Genomic DNA, 20,225 nt, shown 5'->3' with positions numbered 1-20,225 from the left:
AGCTTGACTGGAGTTTGGCTCTTGAAATACAGCAGCAGTAGCTCTATATGCTCTCACCCTGATTTTCTGCAGTGATTTATCTAGTGGCTCATTAAGCACCACCAACCTCCCCATTACAAGGTTCCCTGTGCAGTTGTCTGTTTATTGGGTTGGTTTATAAGCTGTAGCTGGTGTTGATGGCAATAAAATGGATGAAGACAAATGCTTGGGGAGCCTAGATTATTGTACTTGTGGACATAAATGAACATTTCCTCCCCCAGAAAAAATTTGCATTTTTACTTACACAGCTCTATACCCAAGGGTGTCAGCATGAGAAACAGTAACGCCTTCCCTTTCTAATCTTGATCAACACATATTTTAATGGGAAGCTTTTCTGGTGGGGTTGCTGTTCTGAAGTGGGATTTATAAGCAAGAGCCAATTCTTCTCAACTTCTCTGCAAGAAGCACTCCCATTTCTCTTTCATAGAGTGATTTGAGTGGCAAGGGACCATAAAGCTCATCCTATTCCAGCCCCTGCCATGGGCAGAGACAACTTTCACTGTCCCAGGCTGCTCCAAGCCCCATCCAGCCTGGCCCTGGGCACTGCCAGGGATCCAGGGGCAGCCCCAGCTGCTCTGGGCACCCTGGGCCAGGGCCTGCCCACCCTCCCAGCCAGCAATTCCTAATTGCCAAGAGCCCAAAATCTGTGCCTGCCCTCTGGCAGTGGGAGCCATTGCCTGGCTGCTGTCCCTGCAGGCCTTGTCCCCAGTCCCTGGGCAGCTCTGCTGGAGCCCCTGGAGGCCCTGGCAGGGGCTCTGAGGTGTCCCTGGAGCCTTCTCTTGTGCAGCTGAGCAGCCCCAGCTGTGCCAGGCTGGCTCCAGAGCAGAGGGGCTCCAGCCCTGGCAGCAGCTCCATGGCCTCCTCTGCCCTGGCTGCAGCAGCTCCAGCTCCTTGTGCTGCTGGAGCCAGGGCTGGGGCAGCTCTGCAGGTGGGCTCTCACCTGAGCCCAGGGGCACAGGGGCAGGATCCCCCCTGCCCTGCTGCCCACGCTGGGGCTCAGCCCAGGGCAGGGGGGTTCAGGCTGGGGCAGGTCCAGCTCTCACCCACAGCACCCCCAGCTCCTTCTCCCAGGGCTGCTCCCTCTGCTCAGCCCCAGCCTGGGTTGATCCTGGGGTTGCCCTGACCCAGGTGCAGCTCCAACGCTCGGCCGTGTTAAACCTCGTGAGGTTCCCTTGGGCCACTGTTTGGGCTTGTCCAGGTCCCTCTGGATGGCCCAGTCCTGCAGGGCTGTCAGCTGCTCTTTGCCCCCCAGTCTGAGGTGCTTTTTCACCAGGTGGAGGTTCTTCACCAGGCCAGGCTTATGGATGTGGTAAAACCTCACTCCACCCAGGAGTTGCTCCTAGCTCCAAGTCATCATCTCGTAGCTATTTAGCCTGAGGACACAGCATGGCTTTATTTTGGTGGGAGATCAACCTTTTATTCTCTCCATATCTGTGTCATGCAACACTTCTAAATACAGCAGGAGGAAAACAGGAATAACTCTGCCAGGTGCTGCTAACCCTGCCCATGTAGGAATTCTTTCTCCACAAAGCTTCCAGAGGAAAGCCCTTTGATTCCAGGTCAAGGGCAAGTTTGAACTGAAATCAGCCCTTTCTTTATAAATGCATTAAACTCAGGTTTTTTCTTTCTTTTTTTCCCTTTTTTTTTTTCTCCTAAGATTCTGCTGAATTTCAGCTGCTAAGTGGAAAATCAAGTTAGGTCCTACCTCATTTTTCTCCTACAATAACTGAATCTAAAGCTAAGTAGGCTTTTTGTTCCCTGTTTTGGTTCTTGGGATCTTTCTTTCAAGCCTATTTGATCTTGGTGGAAATGCAGAGCCAGTGAGAGACCGGGTGATGGTGTTAAGAGATAATAAATAACCTGACAGCTCAAAGTAAATTAGGCTGTGCCTTTGAAATTAGCTTCCATGATAGCTTCCAAGTTATTTTTGTTGAGTACATGGATTTTTTTTTTTTCTTGTTGGGCAAGTCCCACCTGCAGCTGCTGTGCAAAGTGAAGAGCTGATGCTGGCTTCACATGAGGGGTGCTTTTGCAACTGGGAGAGACCATGATGTGGAGATCATACCACATCTCTGCCTCCCACTCTCCCATGGGTATCGTCCCCCTCTGCCACAGATCTAGTCTGTGATGCACAGTATTCTACCTTTTACCTAAAACAAAAAGGTCCATCTGTGCCTGAAAGTGAAATGCCCCTTTTTTATGAAGAGAGGATCATTTACTGAAGATGCTGAAATTAATATCTCTGGGTTTGGGGTACATGCACCTCCTTTAAGCTACTTTCACAGGGCAGGGAGGTGTTTGGGCAGGAATTTTTTTGCTTTTGATGAGGACAGTTTGCTGACTGCAGGTCCCAGCTGCTCCCCAGACCTGTGCCTCTAAGATGAGGATAAAGGGCTTTGTGAATCGGCCCTTTTAACTCCTCTCCAGCCTTATTTGAGAATAGGATTGACCCAGCATTTTAGGAAATTATGATTCAGATGCCAATTACTCTAACTACATTGAAAGGACCCCTTTTTATGTCATGGTCAACATGACCTTCTGGGAGAAGGGGGAGTGCAGTGATTTCTGAGTCAGTGCTGTGTTGATGGAGATGGACTGAATGCTGATTTAAGGTTTACCTTAAATCAGCATTTTTATATATTTATCTTATAATGGCATTTTCTTGAGCTGCTCTCCTCATTTACCTCAATGACTATGATTAAAAAAGGAAAGAAGGCTATTTTTCCAAGGAGGGCTATATTTTTAAAATGCTGCTCATCATGTGAGATTTCACAGGTTTCTGATGTGCAATAAATAGTGGGGACCTTCTTGCTTTTTCCTTTGGTTTTCAGTGCCTGAGGACATGTCCTGATAAGATTATATGAACCAAAAAAAAAAAAAAGGACTTTACTAACAAATTCATGCAAAGGAGACCAATAAACCTCCCTGTATCTGTCAGCTTGCAGACCCTTTTGGAAACCTGCTACGTATGGGATAGCAACAAGGTTTTAATTGAAATTCATACATGTGGCTCTAACAGAGGAACTTTGCAAGTGTCAGTGCCTGAAATGTTTGCCAGATTTGAGAAGTGCTGTGCTCAAGCAGTGGCATGGGAGGGATGCACCAGCTGTCTGTGGGGGTGAGGCACCTCCAGAGCCCCTTCAAGGCAGAGCTGCAACACCACATTTGTCACTGCTTCCCTCCTGTGAAAATTTGCTCATGAATGTTTGTGTGTTGTGCTTTGCCACTGAAATATGCAGAGATTCCCTTAACAGGGAATGGCATCTGCTACAGCTCTTTTCAAAATGCGTGTTTGGCTTTCTTCTTTTTGTGTTTTGGTTTTGTTTTGGTTTTGTTTTTTTTTTAATATAATGATATATCAAGTTTGATGGTTTCCTTGCTTACTTTTTAAATTGTTATTGCTTAAAACAAACACTTTTTTCCTAACTGACATCAAAGCCACGTAAAATCTTGCTGTAACGAGTGTTTCTGGTCAAGCTGACCAGCTTACATCACTCATTTGTAATGCATTCAGCCCCTCATTAAAGAAGATAAATCTTGCCTCATATAACTTGAAAAAACCCCAAACAATCTGCTAAAAGGAGACTAAAAAAGCCAACTGCTAAAAGTATTAAAGTGAGATGAGACTTTCCTGGCCATTATTCTGCCTGGATGTATACAGAGGAGATTGATCTTGTGCGGATGCATGTGGTGTTTGGAGCAAAGGTTGCTCTGAGGAAAGACTGATGTGCTTGAGTCAAATGCTGAGGAAACCCTTGGCTGAAGTAGAGTTTATTTTAGACCAGTGGGAGCTGCTGCAGTGGGAAAGAGATGGAGGAACTTGTTTTTAAAATTTTAAAATGTAAGACATTTTAAAATGTCTTACAGGGCACAACCAAGGCAGGGCTCTCCTTCCCGTGGTGGTAAAAGAAATGCAATGCAATGAAAGTGTGCTCTGAAAACTAATACTGAATGAAATACACAAGGCTTCTGCACATTTTCCCCTTCTCTTTCAATTGACCTTTTGTCTTTCTCTGTCCTCTTGTTTCCTTTTTCTGTCCTTTATTTCTAGCAAGACTGAGGACTGGGGCTATCTCAATGAAGATGGAGAGCTCGGCTTGGCTTATCAAGGTTTAAAGCAAGTTGCCAGGTCAAACACTTTCTGTTTTTCCCCACTGCTGCTTCTGCCTTCTCCTGCCTTTTCCTTGCCCTCTTGTTTCTTTCTCTTGCTCTGCTGTTGCCATATGGTCCCGGGCAGGGCCCACTCTCCTGTCTGGGAGCAGCTGGGGGAAGGATTTCCAAACTGCAGGAATTGAGACCCTCCTGTAATTTTCAAAGGAGTCATGGTTCCATTGGCCATTGCTGGTGGTGGCTGTTGTCACTAATGCCTGAGCTGTGATCCAGTAAGGATTATGTGACAGTAATGGGAAATTGGGTGGTGGAAGGGTTGGGAAGCTGGGAACTCCAAGAAGACAAAAAACCCTTTCCATTTTATTGTTTTTCTCCCAAATTGCACTAAGACATGGCACCTCTTGGAAGGGTTTTCTCCCAATCCTTGACCTGTTGGAAGGAGAGGGTCTGTGCTTGTGTCCCAGTGCTGTCACCTCTGCATGATGCTGGGGATTTTGTGCTCCCATCCATGTGTTGTCTGTGGGTGATAGACACAGGGTGCCCTTGTTCCACAGCCCTCCCCAGATCCTGCTCTGCTGGGCAAATATCCCTCCTGGATTCTTGTCGTGCATCACCCCCATGCTTGGTGGTTATGGGCTCCAATGTATATGATTTTATTAAAGTTTTAAGGACATTAAAGAGAATAAAAATTTAAGTATTTTGTATAGAGTAGTCTAAAGTGGTCACATCTAGAGGTATCAGGGTAAAACCAGACAGTAACAGGAGGAAATAACAGAGATTATTTCATGTGTTTTTCCAAGCAAAGTAGGAGCCCAGGTTCATGGAAGGAGCATGTTCTTCTGAGGGTGTCTCATGGATTATCCAGACTGAATCCCAACTAATCCCAGTATGAAGAAATAAAATGAAAATTAAGTACTTAATACTTATTTCATGGTGGGTCTGTATTTTCCAAGCCTCTTAAGAATGTAACTCCTGACAGGATTATAAGGCTGGCTGCATTATTGAACATGTTTCTATAGGTGGAAAACATGCTTTTCTGTCTTGTGCTGGGATGTGGGAGTAGAGATTGTGTTGTTAAATTTTGTAAAGGGAACAAAAACAAATACACAAAACAACGTGGAGATGATTAGTACTTTTCATCCAGGAATCTTCCCTGCACTCTTTTATAAAAAAGTTATTACAGAAAAACACCAAAACAACAGCAAAAAAATTTGTGCATAGTTGTTCCTGTAGGGAAACAGTTGGCAGCTGTAGATCACAATCAATTTCCCAGTGGACCAGAGTGAGTTGTAGCTCTGTGTCTGTGGATGTCCTGGGTCAGTGTGGAGCTGTCAACAGCAGAATCCTCCTCATCTTTGAGGATTGCTGTTTGCATCCTGAGCTGGGTGTGAGGTGAGCTCTGACCAGGCACATCCATGAGCTGCAGCAGGGGCAGGGGCTTGGTAGTCCCCTTGGTCATTCCTTCTCTTGGCCACCATTGTCCCGTATAATCTGGGACTATGCCTTGTAGTTTCTGGCTTGGTGGTTCTCTCTCAGAGGCCTCATACCTTATGGAGTCACTTCAATCTTCTGGCAAGAGCTGGTGGGCTGAAGGGACATTTCCATGCAGCAGAGGGTAGGGGACACTTAATTACTATGCCACCTGCCAGGCTGTCACCATCACCTTCAGCATGGGTGTCTGCAGTTAACATCTCAGTGATGAATCATTTTACCACTGGATTTAGAAAGGCATTCTGGCTTAGCAAATGGCAGTTTTCAAGAGTTGGAATTTATGTTTGACAGGAAAGGAACGAAAGGTGTTGCAGGTGTTGACCTGTGTTGCTTTCTTGCCATGTATTTGCTCTTTGCAAGTAAAGGAACCTGAATGTTTGATGCAGTTAAATAAAAAAGGGTGCTTTGGGATTCATTTTTTAAAATCCCAACCTTTGATTTAATATCTCTTAATTTCAAAAGTATTTCATCTGCAGTATAGCCAATGACAGACTAGTGTGGCAATAATAGCTTCTTATTCATCAGTTTTATAGGGAGGTTGACAGAGTATTTCCCAAGTTGGCTGATTTTGAAGGATCTAAACTCAAATGGTGGTTACTACAGTCATGCTGGCATCACAGACTGATCAGTGTGGTCCTGTTCTCAGGCTGCTGGAAGCACAGCTCCAGGACCAGAGGAGGGAGCATGAGGAGGAGATGGAAGCTCTGAAAAACCAGGTGGATTTAATGCAAGAGGAGCTGGAGAAGCAGCAGCAGGCATTCCTGCAGACTCTGCAGCTCTCTCCAGAGGTCCAGGTGGAGTTTGGACTTCAGCAAGAAATTACACGTCTGACCAATGAAAACCTGGTAAGAGGCTTTGCTGAAAAGACAGAAAGAAATCAAAAAATAGTTTGAGAGGAGATGTGAAGCATAACAGGGAGGGAAGGGCACTGGGATCGCTTTCACCCCTCCTAAACTCTGCAGAATCCATCAGCATCTCCCACTGGTGCATTTGGGAGCGTTGGCACTTGGCCTTGAGCTGATGTTCTGTGGCTGTATGACTTTTGTGACTACATAGGTGCTTTATTTTTAATTCTTTTAAATGCTTTTTTAAGCCTTTCTACTTTGTGACACTGCCTTCCAAATCAGATCACTAGGGACCCTTCTACTCTGTTAGGCACAGAGGCAGCACAGGTCTTTCATCTTACTTGCTTTTATTGGGAGTGTGGGAAGACAGTTGCCACTTCAAAAAGTTGGCCTGGATGATCATAAATTTTCCCCTTCTCCCCTTCTGTATCTGTGTGCAAAGTCTGGAGGGAATGTTGGCACCTCCTGAGTTTTTGCCTTTTTTCAACAACTCCTGTATCTAAATAAAACCGTTTAAATGTGACTAACAGGCAGGATTAAATGCTGTGGTGGTGCTCCTCTTCCACTGAGATGCTCACACCACGCCTTGGTGATGCACAGACCAGACTCCAGCCTCTAACTCAGCCCAAATGAGTTGTTCTTGGGTTTAATGTTTGGAGTTCTTTTAAATGTATCTTCTGTCTTTCAGGATCTTAAAGAATTGCTGGAAAAGTTGGAAAAGAATGAAAAGAAGCTGAAGAAGCAGCTGAAGATTTACATGAAGAAGGTCCAAGATTTTGAAGGTGACTTGTGCATTGGGAGATACTGGGTTGGGGGAACTGCACTTGGGTTTTACTTCTTTGGCCAGTCTTGGAGAGCTGCAGGGTTTCAGGGTTTTTTTCTTTTTCTTTCTATGAAGGTAAGATTTTGCTTGTTCTGGCACTGAACTAGCAGCAGGCACTGAGCTGACTCTGACCCTGTACCAGGGTTTGGAGGATATTTGAGGAAACTTTTCTGCTGTCATTGCAGTCATTGCTGTCATTGCAGTGACCCAGGCAGAGATACAGAAAGGAGCCCAGTGGCCAGCAGGAAAGTGTTCTGATCTGTCAATTTTGAAGGGGAAATTATAACCCTTTAGTATCAAATTATTTATGTATATTCTGCTTAATGAGAAATCACCTTAAATGTGGCATCTGTGCTGCATAGAAAGCACTTCCTGTTCTCTGGAGAAGCCGTGATTAATCAGAGAGCCCCATTCTCATGAGTTAATTTCTGGAAACCAGGCATTAAGCGAAATTAAGCTGACTAACTGGAGGGTTTCCACGGCTCACCCAGCTGCTCCCTGTCAGTGTGATTTGCATGCTGCTTGCTGCAGTATTTGCATGCTGGTCTCTTCTGCTTTATTACACTCCAGCAGTGTGCCACCATGGTTTGCAGCTTTGCAGGCAGACAGAAGATACCATGCTTAGGGATTTTGCATTGCCTGCCTGCTTTTTGCCCGGCTCTGTGAAAATCATTCACGAGGGTTGCTGCCTTCTAGCCTGTGGTCTCCTGGAAAATAGAAAATGACTTCATTTTTTCCACTTCTGAGTTCAAGTTTTGCACTTCTTCTGTCATTCAGAGTCAGAACTCTGTGGACTGGTAATCCAGGACCTGATTGTTTTTATTTTTGTAAGTCTGTCAAAGCTGATGACATTATTGGGAATTCAATATATAACTTTTTGACCTGGTGTCTGCACTAAGGCCAGTGGAGGGCCTGAATAGTTGTTGATTTCCAGGTGCCAGCCAGGTGTTGATAACCTTTTCTCTTCACAGCATCCCAGACAACGGTGCCAGTGGAGAGGAGACCACACGAGCGGAACATGCAGGTTGCTGTCCAGAGGAAGGAGAAGGATTTTCAGGGCATGCTGGAATATTACAAAGAAGATGAGCCACTGCTCATCAGAAACCTCATTACAGGTGGGGAACTTGCTCCACTTCTCTGCCTGGCTGCTCCTTCTCGTGCCCGGGAGAGTTTGCAAACTTGAGATTAAAAAATTAAGGTAGACAAATAGATCTTCTCAGTTGATCGCTTCTTGGAGCTGCATGTTTGTGGTGATGGCAGTTTGGGTAGGTAAAGTAGTGCTGCAGATAGACCAGGATGGACACAAATCCCTTAGGGATAGCAAAAAGTGGGAAACACAAAGCAAGGCTCCAGTTTTTAGAGCAGGCAGTAACTTGCTGAGCTTCATATGAGGTGATAGATGGGGAGGGGGTGGCAGAAGGACAGGCCCCTGGGTCTGGCACAGCAATGGAACAAAGGTAGCTCCGTTTATGAGGTAATAACAGACAATGAACTTGTGAGCTCTTCTGCATTGCACAGGCTGGTCAGAGTTGCTGCAGCATCCCCTCACTCAGTGCTGTTTCAGAAGTCAGGCTTCCCTGGCAATGTGTTGGTATTCACTACAACTCTAACCCCAGCAGAGCCTAGTGAGGATCCAGAAAGTGTTCACAGAGCAGTGCTAGCCCATTGCTGTGGGCACTGAAGTTCCCCTAATCAGACAAGCTTGTTCTTCAGGGGCTCCAAATGCCCACAGCCACCATTAGGATTCTGTATCTTGAGGGAAGGAGTGATTTAATGTGTCATCAATTCAGGGAGAGGACTTGTTGTGTGAGGTACTCCTGAAAGCTTCAGGGAGCTATTCTGAGGTGGTTTGTGCACTGCTGGGGGAGGGTTTTACAGGGTAGAGAAGCTCTGGCTTCACTGTGTATCCATGAGGAGAAATGCAAACCTCAGTGCAGGCAGGGCTGCCCTCCCAACCCTGAGTGCTGAGGGTCTGGGTCAGGTCCCTCTGTCCTGCAGCTGAATCTCTGGCTCTGTGTCCACTCTGCAGAGAGGGATGCAAGTTGCAGAGCCAAAATATCATTTTCCCCAGGGCTAAGGGGAGAGGGGTTTGCCTGGGTACACTCCAGCTCTGGTGTGTTCTCTGCTTCACTTGTCAATTGGGGAAATTTAAGTTTGCTTTTTTTTTGTGAAATCTTTCATTTTTTGAATTGTCAAATCTTCCAGATCTCAAGCCCCAGGCAGTGTCTGCTACTGTTCCCTGCCTTCCTGCTTACATCCTCTACATGTGCATCAGACATGCAGATTACATCAACGATGACCAGAAGGTGCACTCCTTGCTCACCTCCACCATCAACGGTGTTAAGAAAGTGCTGAAGGCAGGTGTCCATTTGCTCTTGTCTTGGGGTTGAGAGGCTGACAGGTGGTAATAACCATGCCCAACACGTGTTGGACACTCAGCTGTCACAGTCATTTTCAAGCCAATTTGCTCTTAGAGCATCCCTTTTCAGAAGAGCGAGGAGAATTGTGATCTTAGCAATAAAATTGTTTGAATTAAGAGGTTAAAAAAAAAAGTTTGCAGGGAAGAACAGCTAATCTTGCCAAGCTGCAGAGGGAAAGCTGCCTGATTATGGGTGGGGAAGCTCAAAATTGGTTAGTTTTGTGATGCCACCACCCCCCACTGAAAGGGAGGGGGGATCTGACGTGTTTTCACTTTGTCTCTGCAGAAGCACCAGGATGACTTTGAGATGACATCGTTCTGGCTGGCAAACACGTGCCGGCTGCTGCACTGCCTGAAGCAGTACAGTGGGGAAGAGGTGAGAGCCCGGCCTGGGGGTGGCATCCCTGAGGGACGGTCCTGCCTCTCCTGGCACCAGGGGCTGGGGATGGAGCTGCTCTGACTGCCCTCCTTGGTTAATCTGGGTATAGCACGGCAGTGCTATCATCTGGGTATAGCACAGATAGCTTTTCCTGGAAAAGCTCCTGAAAGCACAGAAAGAAGGGTTTGGATTGGAAAGGGACATTAAATCCCATTCCAACCCCTGCCATGGGCAGGGACACCTTCCACTGTCCCAGGCTGCTCCAAGCCCCATCCAGCCTGGCCTTTGACACTGCCAGGGATCCAGGGGCAGCCCCAGCTGCTCTGGGCACCCTGGGCCAGGGCCTGCCCACCCTCCCAGCCAGCAATTCCTAATTGCCAAGAGCCCAAAATCTGTGCCTGCCCTCTGGCCCTGGGAGCCATTGCCTGGCTGCTGTCCCTGCAGGCCTTGTCCCCAGTCCCTGGGCAGCTCTGCTGGAGCCCCTGGAGGCCCTGGCAGGGGCTCTGAGGTGTCCCTGGAGCCTTCTCTTGTGCAGCTGAGCAGCCCCAGCTCAACAGCCCCAGCTGTGCCAGCCTTTCTATACTCTTTCTGGTGAGCCATTTTGAAGGCCGTTCTCCTGGTTTTAGTTCATCCTCTAGCTTTTTATTAAACAATATTTTATAGCTTGAAATAAATTTTATTAAAGCTGATCCCTTTCAAAAGAATGGGATTATCACAGTTCTCGTACATTACCCACTGCCATCCTTATAGCCTTGTATTCTGCATATTAAAATTTTCAACAGACACAAATACTGTTATTTTTTTTTAGTCTTTAGATATTTATTTAGATATATTGAGCATTCAAGCTGTAAGAAAAAGAAATCATAAAATTAAATTAACTATTCAGGTCATTCAAGAGATAATGGTGTGAGTGTAAAACCTCAGCACTGGATTTTGAAGATTTAAAATTAAAAGTTAAATTAAAAATATTTTAGAGAATACTTACTAGCAGCTGTGCTCTTGTTTGCCCTCTTCTGTCTGGATAATAATACTGCATTTAGAGAAAATCCTCTCCAGAAAACCAGCTGGGTTAAAACACAGTCTTTGCCTTGATTTACTGTGTTAAATTAATCAGCTGTTTGCAAATTCCATTGGCAATTGTTGCAAAATATAGAGGAGAGAAATACTACAGTGCTGTTTGCAAGATCTTTAGTTTTAAATCCGGCCTGTTTTTAAGAAAAGGCTTAAAAGAAAATCCCAACCCACATGCAGTCCTGTCAGGTGAAGAGCATGGTGCTATACGATTAGTCAGGAAAATGGGGAAATAGTGAAATCAACTCAAATTGGCACATGTTGTATTTTTGCACTTTGCCAGTCAGCAACCAACAAAAACAGTTTCATAGTTCTCATTTTCACACCAAGTAAGACCATATGAACAGGCAATTAAAGGATCTGTGTTAATTAAAATATCCCATTGGCTTCTGACACTAAAACTGGTATTAATATCTGAGCCCAGAACTGAGAGCTTACAGCAGCCAAATGCAGGATTATAGATGAGCTATATCAGCAAAAAACAGGCAACAAATTCAGCTATTTCAGGAGATTTGTGAATTTCAGAACAATTTAAGATGTTGTCAAAGCAGCACATAAAATGCAGTCATAACTTTTTTTCAATTTTCTAGAATCTTAATTTAAAAATATTTTGTTTCCCATAAACAGTTGGAACTCAAATGGATAAGCATGTAGCTAAAAAAGTAGTTTCAGAGGGCCTGAAATGTCATTTTCTACTCCTATATGTTGCAGTTAATACAAATATGCAGATGTTTGCTTAAGGATAAGATGAAAAACTGGTAGTTTAGTGATTTTCTTCAAAAGGTAGTTCTCTAGTAATAATTTATAAACAAATGCCTAGGTAACTGAAAGGTGATTTATGAGTTTTGATCTTTTCTATGATGTACTTTGGTAACATATTTTGGTATACTGTACTGTAAGCGTGCAGGGGGGTTTACTGCCGCGGTTCTGATGGACTGTCAGTGGGTGGGATAATGAGCCTGGGTGTTTTAATCCCCTTTTCAGGGTTTCATGACCCAAAACACGGCAAAGCAGAACGAGCACTGCCTGAAGAACTTCGACCTGACCGAGTACCGGCAGGTGCTGGGCCACCTCTCCATCCAGATCTACCAGCAGCTCATCAACATTGCAGAGGGCATCCTGCAGCCCATGATCGGTGAGCTCACACCTGCAGGGTGCTTCTTGGCCCAGATTGTCTGCTCCAGCTGTTTTTTAGAGCTTTGCACAGTGCCAGCATGACCCAGAGAGTTTTTATCTTCCCCCACGATAGGAGCTAATAGGGATGAGGGCTTTTCCTCCCACTCCAGAAGATATCTCTTTTATTTCTGTTGGGGAGACAGAGGAAGAGGTGAGGTTGTGCTGGTGGGTCTGCTGTCTCCTTCAGACCGGGTCTGTGGTTAATCTTTTTATGGATGGAAATGTACATTATAAGAGAGGAGAGGATTGGGAAGAGGAAAAAGACTCATAAAGACCTTGGTTTTGAGGGTGTGAGAGCAGGTATTAGAAGAGTTATCTCTTCAGCCAAATCCCTGAGGATTCATCTGAGGAATGCCCCATCCCTGGAATGTCCAGTGCCCAGCTGGACAGGGCTTGGAGCAACCTGGGATGGTGGAAGGTTTTCCTACCCATGCCAGGGGTGTTTGACCTTAATGGCCTTTTACGGTCTCTTCCAAACTCAACTCTTGCATAGTTCTATGATATTTGTGTGTGTTTTTAACTATTTCATATTATCAGAGTAAACCATGGATCTGTCCTGCTGTCATTTCTCGCAGCATCCATGGTGCTGCATCACTGAGACTGATACGTGTTCATTGCAGCCCATGGAGGGATCAGTTCTTCCCTCTAGTGACAAATAGATGGATGCAGGCTTTTTAGCCCATTTCCCCCCCTTTTCCAGTGTCTGCTGTGTTGGAAAATGAGAGTATCCAAGGGCTTTCCATTGTCAAACCGGTGGGCTACAGGAAATACTCCTCCAATGCGGGTGACAGCTCCTACAGCTTGGATGAAATGATTCGCCAGCTGAACACATTCCACAGCATCATGTGTGACCAGGGCCTGGACCCAGAGATCATCCAGCAGGTGTTCAAGCAGCTCTTCTACATGATCAATGCCATCGCCCTGAACAACCTCCTGCTGAGGAAGGATGTCTGCTCGTGGAGCACGGGCATGCAGCTGAGGTGGGGCTGGGGCTTGGGGCAGGGCTCTGCCTGCTTAAGGAAGTTTTGTTAATGTTGTAAGTTGGTGGGAAATAGGGGAAAAAAGTGCACTTCTCAGTGCAAATTAGTTAAATCTTCCGTTTGCTACCCTCTCCCCTTCCCAGGCTGGATCTTTCTGTGTTCCTCTTGAGGACAGTGGGCACAGCAAAAGCATTTTCTGTGTAGATATTCTCAAAGGTATCTGGGTACTTTGCAGGATCTTGTTAGCATTTAAAAGCTGGTTAAAGTCTTCATTTTAATTGTTGAAACTTGGAGGAATCTGAATGCTGTAGAAATGCAACTCCCTTATATTGTTTGGTTGTTACATGGTTCATCTATTTGAAAGGTACTTGGAGGATATATTTTACTCTGAGTTGTTGAGTACTGAGCTTTGGTCTGATTGTCTCTTGCTGTGTATATCACAAATACACAGCATGAAAAGCCACATACACCAGCACTGCAACATACCCTGAGTCCCAAAGAGGAGTTTTGAAGATGCTGCTTCTTACCTCTGAGCTCACATCTTGTCTTGGTCGCTTATCCAGGTTTAACATCAGCCAGCTGGAGGAATGGCTGCATGGGAAGAATCTGCAGCAGAGTGGAGCAGCACAAACTTTGGAGCCCTTGATTCAGGCAGCACAGCTCCTGCAGCTGAAGAAGAAAACCTCAGAGGATGCTGAGGCCATCTGCTCCTTGTGCACGTCTCTCACAACCCAGCAGGTAGGGAGCAGGGCAGGGGTTTACAGAACAGGTAATTGAGGAGTGGGAAAGGGTGGTCTCCCTCTGCCAGCTCTTCAGTGTGCCATTCCTTCAGTGGGCACAGCTTGTGCTTTTCAGGACTGATGTTACATCTTGGCCCCTCCCAGAGGTGCTCACAGTAGTGGCCCCTCTCTTACAGTGCCACTGATGGCACTGGAGCTCCAGAAATGTGCAAAGATGAAACCCAGCCCCAAGGAGTTTGTTGTGTAAGTCAGATCCTTGGGCATTTTAAACCCGCCTAGCTCTAATTGCAGTTCTGCTCTCTCTGAGGCCTGCCTTTTGCAGCTTTCCCAAAACCCTCTGATTTTAAGGATTCCCACACCTATAGTCTTTTGCCAGCTCTTAAACTGGCTGTGTCTGCAGGATGCCCACCAAGGATTCCCGTTTGGGGCAGGAGGTTTAGAAGTACCAACCTAGGCTGGCTGGATATGACCTTGAACTTTGAGACTTCATTCCAGGAGGATATAAACTCATGTTTTTTACTGCTGGATTGCCTGTCCTTAATTTGATAATACTGTAGGAAGGGAGAAGTGGGAGATGTGAGCTGATTTCCAGTGGTTCTCAGAGAGCCTTTCTAATGTATCTGCACCACCCTGTCCTGAACATGAATTTTTGAGAAAAGCTGAGGGGAGGAGTGGGAATGAGGGAGCATCAAGAGAAGTATGGTAGAGGTGACATCAGAAGTCATCCATGTCACCATGTGCAAACCCTGTATAAATCTGTTGTCCAAGTCTGTTGCCAACTTACAGACCTACCCATAAGAAGTGATTTTGACAGGTCCATCTTGCAATACCTTACAGGAGGCAAAGAAAAACACCAGGGTGATTCTTCTGCTGCTTCTTTCCTCTGCTTTGTCAAGGCAGACTTGTTGTGGCCATATCCTGACAACCTGCTGCTGGTGCTTTGTGTTCTGGAGAAGTTTAGCTTCTCATGACTGTAACCATGTTTTCTTTTTAACAGATTGTAAAGATACTGAATCTCTACACTCCTGTGAATGAGTTTGAAGAACGTGTGACAGTAGCTTTCATACGAAACATACAGGTAAATTTAAAGGGCTGTCAACTGGAGGGCACAAATGACATCTCTGTAGTTCTAGTGGCATCTGTATTGAATCACTGCTAACTCAGGCATTTTATAAAAGGCATGCTGCTGCAGGTTGTCCTGAATTCAGTGCTCTGTGTGTGCACACACACTTACAGCACACAGCTGCAGGGATAGCCAGGCTGTTAATCACAGAGGGCAATAAGCACCCAAATCCAAAGCTCAGCTAATACAGCTCTTCAGTAGCAACAGGACTGAGGATTAAGGTTGCAGGAGTCAACAAAGTGTTGGTGAAATTGAGTTACTTCTGAGATAGGAGGTAGAAATTGGCAACTGAAGGGAAAATAAACAAATTAAAGCCAAACACCTTTCAATGCTTACAAGGAGCAGGGAGAAAAAGGAAGGGCATGTGTTCAGCTACCTCCAGAACATATCACCATGGTTGATCAGCTGAATCAAAGGTAGTCTGCTGGTATCATGTAGTCTTGGTTTTGCTGTGCCATGGGGGTCATCTTGTTTCCAGGTCCTGTATCTTTGTGGTCATGTAGAAAATGTAACCAGGTTCTCCTGAAGCAGGGTTTCCTACAGTCTGATAGAAGTTCCTGTAAATACTTGCTCAGAAGGAAAGGTGCTGCAGAAGAGAACAAAATAGTTTTCACCTGCAGTATCTATAAAATTATGCACATTCTCAAACCTTTGATGATGTTAAACACAACAAGAAAAGGCAACAACTAATGCTACATTTGTTTTCTTCTCCCACACCCAACAGAAGCAGTTGCAAGAACGGAATGACCCTCCACAGCTGCTTTTAGACTTCAAGCACATGTTCCCAGTTCTGTTCCCATTCAACCCATCTGCCATCACCATGGACTCCATTCATCTCCCTGCTTCTCTCAACTTGGATTTTCTCAATAAAGTCTGAAGAAAGTAGAATTAAACTCACCTGTCACACCCAGAGACTTCCAGCAACAAAAGAAAAAAAAATCATAAAAAGAATTCAAGAGCTCTTTAAATATGGACCAAACAGGCTTATGGAAGAACGAGTACACAGTAACAAATGGATGCTAAAATGTACACTAAAAAAGACACTGGTCTGTATGTGATTTTTTTGGGTAATTTGCATCTCAGAAATAAGGATACTTGAAAACTAGATTTATTTTTTAATGCTTGATTTTATGTTGACATAGTTCAAAGCCCATAATCATCTCCAAAAGCCAGGAAGTGGGAGACAGCTTATTTTGATTTTCATAGGTGTCTATGACAAAAACAAAATTTGAGACACTTGTGCTGCCTTGAAGGATGTGTCATTTGTCTAGGAGCAGGTGGTCTTGTGTGTATGAATAGCAGAACATGCAGTTCTGCCTTCAGTTCTTGCTAGTAACTGCATTCATGATAGTGAATTGAAAAAGTAAATTGCAGAAGGTGTGTATTTATTACACCATAAAGGTAAAGGGCTGGGATGCTGCTTGTTTCCACTGATGTGGAATTTGTCACAAATACAAATACATTTTTCACAAGTACATTCAGATACACTGAATATATTTAGGAGGAGCTGTTGCTCCTTAGCTGTTGCTAAATACATTCAGTGTATCTACTTCATGGAAATTTAGATAAATTGGCAGGCATTTGTTCCACTGGACTTTCTTGCATTACCAAATTTATGATAGCAAAGGTTTTGTCCTAGTGAAATAATCATGATACAAAGGACTGCCTTAAGCCTTCTGCTTCTAGTATAGCATCATCCTGATCCCACTGTTGGCTTTCCTTGTGCTTTCGAGTCTCAAACACTTTCCTCCAGTGGCTGTCAAAGTTCTTGTACCTCTTACATGGCCAGTGTCAGAATCCCATGCACAAATCATGCTAAGGAACCCAGTTTAATCCTCCAGCCCTACTCGTGTTCAGTGGGTTAATCCTAGCTGTAGCTGTCCATGGAAAAACTCCATTCAGTTCAGTAGCCACCCAAAATGTTAAGAATCATGCAAATACATGGCTTGCATAAATGAAGAATATTTTAAAAATTTAAAAATTTCTAAAAGAGATTAAATGTTCTAACACAAAAAAAAAAAGAAAAAAAAGAAAAAAAAGCTGTCAGGTGGTATTCAGGTGGTATGTTAAAAACATACATAAGCCATTTCTTTAAGAGTGAACCCAAACTACAACAACCTTAAATTAATAATTGCATTCAATTCAGATTCTTTTAATTTTGTTTTTTTTAAAATCAAACTTATAAACTAAGCCAAACCAACCCTCTGACCTCACCACATGGATGGTGAAGGAGACCAGGCATTGGTTTTTCCGTGGTCCTTGGCTGCACACGCTGAGCTCTCGGTGGCTGAGGTGGGTTCGCCAGGGCCAGTGCTGCTCCACAACTGCTCAGCGTGGGGATGCTCCTGCCACAGCCACACCTGCCAAACTGCACTCAGGATGTGGGGCTGCCAGCGTTCTGCCCTCTCCACTTCCACAATGGTCTTGTTTAAGTCAATCTCAACTCACCTGCTTTTGTGGCTTCCTCTGTGGTGCGCAGCTCCGTCATGACTAAAAGCTTTCTAAGAAAAATCCACTCTCTCCATCTGACTCTTTTTAGCTGGTGTAAATCCAAACAGCAAATTTATGACCAGGTAGGCTGTCTGCTTAGAGACTGAAAGTAGAATGTGAAGTTTCTTGGAGATACACCAACTCCTGTCTGCTGCAGTTTCCTTCCTAGGCAAGGAGCATTTTGTGATTTAGGCATCATGTATATAATTGGTGTATATACAAACTGCAGTAGTCTTGTATGTACTATATATGTATATGACTATCCAAAAAAGCACATTTTAAAAGAAACTGTTGAGTGCTGTGCAGAGTTATATCGGTCTATGCCAGTGGGTAAATACCTTGATTCAAACTGAGACTATAGTTCAGAGCAACTGTTACCACTGAAGGACAGACTTCAGGCTAAAAAGTAATTTGTCCACCCTTAACCGTCACCCATTGAATTACAGATATTTTGCTTGTAAAGAGCCAGGATGGTCTCCAAACTGCAGTTCTTGGGCACTCACCTCTGCTGTGTCTTCAGCAGTGCCTTCATCTCCCCTGGCTGTACAATGAGGGTCATACCACCAGTCTGCTGCCCGTGCCCAGCAAGCCCTGTCACCCACTCACCCACTATATCTTTATTTATTTTCACCTACCTCTTTTCACAGTGAATGTCCTTGCAGTGCTCTGAATTTTGTTAGTCGTGGCCTCTCCCTTCTTTCCATGCTCCAACAGTTGTCATGGTTTAAGAGTAAATAATTCAAAGCAGGATTCAGCCTTTCTGTAAGGTGGTTTAAACAGAGAGCTGTTGCTCAGGATTCGTGTTAGGTCAGCAGTTTCAGGCAGTTCAGGTCTCTACCTCTTTCTGATGTAAATTATTTGGAGTACAATTCCCAATGCATTGATTAGACCTACGCTTATCACTCAGACTGAGTGACAGGTTGCTGCAGAATCCTCTTCTGCAGTGGCTTTGTTGCTGATTGCCACTGTAAAATGTGCTTAATGGTCTTCTAGGGGATAATGGTCCTTCACTGGCACTTTCAGGATTGTAATTTATATGTTCTTTCTTAAAAACTCTTAGTATGTGTAGATGGGAACTGGGATTTAACATCCTGATCTGTGATCATGTAGTTTATCCATTGAAATCCATCTGGAAGAGAACTCTGTATGAAATACCTTTAATATATGTTATCTATTCTGTTAGCACTTTTAAAAATTTGTATTTAAATGGTAATTTAGTTAAATTGCTATGCTCAAGCATGCCTTCTTTCCTCAGATTTAGACTTCTTTATTTAAAAAGCAAAATGGTCACAAAGCATGGCTTAGAGAAAGCTGGCTCTTCTCCAGATCTGTCTTTATTTTTAAATATTGATTATTACATTTAGCATTTTCCCACTCTGTGCCTTCAGCTGTTTAACTCAACCACTCTTACTCTGAAATAAGCATTAAAACAGTGGAATATTTTTATTATTCTGTCATAGAAGAAGTTGTCTATGGATATAAAAGCCTACTCATAAAATCTTACGTCAAGGAGGTCTGCAAAAACACTTTTAAGTTCTTGGGGGAAAAAAACCCCAAACAATAGTGACCCACTGTGATTTCTGCAAATATGATGGCTTATATCTCAGAAAAGCCCTACTGGGAATAAAATAAAATAAATTAAACAATCAAAATGCCCAAATCACCAGCATTACAGCATTACAGAACCAACACTTCAAATATGAGTTGAGGCATATGCTGGCTGACCTACAGGAAGCAGCCAGGACAATGTCCATGTTTCATGTTCACCAGAAAGTTCCTTTTCTTCTTCCTTTTATTTTTTAATTGTAGCTGAGATTGCTTATTTTATCTGAAGATAAAGCTGCTGTAGGTGACTGTAGAAAAAGAACATGAGACCTCAAGACTGAATTTTTGCAATCCTACATTACAAACATTTTTTTGCTCATGCAGTTTATTCCACTGGATCTACAAGAATTTCTTTGTATTTGTGAAACAGTACCAAAGTGTGGGCATGTTTTAAGCACAGTGGCTGCTTTTGATCACCCTGCAACTTGAACACTGAAGTCTTTGCAGGACATGATTCCTCATTTGTGTGATTTGCAAAAGATACAAATGAAAAAGCTGCACTTGAAACAATGGTTGTTTTCCTCCATTTTCAATAGTAAATTAATAAAATTGTGCAAACTTATTCTTTCAGACCATTCACTGAAAAATTAGCATTTTATCAGTGCGTATAAATAGAACCTAATTAAAATGAATTGCATGAACTTCCATGAAGCTTTTTCCTCAAACTTTATTGATTCACATATATATTACAGTCATAAATTGATCTTTTTTTCTTTCTGAAAGAAATTCTAGCAAGGTAGATGTCAAGTAAAACAATCCACAACACATAACCCTGATGAGTATCCAAATTATTTCAAGGTGTGAATGCCAGTGGACAAAGACTTTCAGATTAATTTGAAATCAGAAGAAAAGAAGTATATTAAAAAAGTGCTACTATATTGAAATCTTTGGGGATATTTTTATTTTATTTTTTGTGGCGTAAAGTGTCATTACC

At 43.9% G+C, this 20,225-nt stretch overlaps 1 protein-coding gene across 4 annotated transcripts in view; it reads left to right on the top strand.

The window, feature by feature from the left end:
• Positions 1–19,853, top strand: part of MYO5B (myosin VB) — a 146,896-nt gene extending 127,043 nt beyond the window's left edge. For 2 of the 4 annotated variants that reach the window (XM_071425872.1, XM_071425871.1), the window contains exons 30-40: positions 4,091–4,168; positions 6,287–6,485; positions 7,174–7,267; positions 8,280–8,423; positions 9,514–9,665; positions 10,014–10,103; positions 12,162–12,312; positions 13,054–13,333; positions 13,897–14,071; positions 15,071–15,151; positions 15,921–19,853. In XM_071425872.1, the coding sequence (XP_071281973.1) occupies positions 4,091–4,168; positions 6,287–6,485; positions 7,174–7,267; positions 8,280–8,423; positions 9,514–9,665; positions 10,014–10,103; positions 12,162–12,312; positions 13,054–13,333; positions 13,897–14,071; positions 15,071–15,151; positions 15,921–16,073 (1,597 nt within the window). In that variant the 3' untranslated portion in view covers positions 16,074–19,853. The remainder of the gene's footprint in view (positions 1–4,090; positions 4,169–6,286; positions 6,486–7,173; positions 7,268–8,279; positions 8,424–9,513; positions 9,666–10,013; positions 10,104–12,161; positions 12,313–13,053; positions 13,334–13,896; positions 14,072–15,070; positions 15,152–15,920) is intronic. The other 2 variants (XM_071425874.1, XM_071425873.1) reach the window with 1 other exon arrangement.
• The last annotated feature ends 372 nt before the right edge of the window (positions 19,854–20,225 follow it).

The sequence above is a fragment of the Agelaius tricolor genome, unplaced genomic scaffold, assembly GCF_023055355.1.
Source record: "Agelaius tricolor isolate 1412-34295 unplaced genomic scaffold, bAgeTri1.0.p SCAF_4, whole genome shotgun sequence".
NCBI classification, from domain to species: domain Eukaryota; kingdom Metazoa; phylum Chordata; class Aves; order Passeriformes; family Icteridae; genus Agelaius; species Agelaius tricolor.
This window is presented reverse-complemented; position numbering and strand designations above follow the sequence as displayed.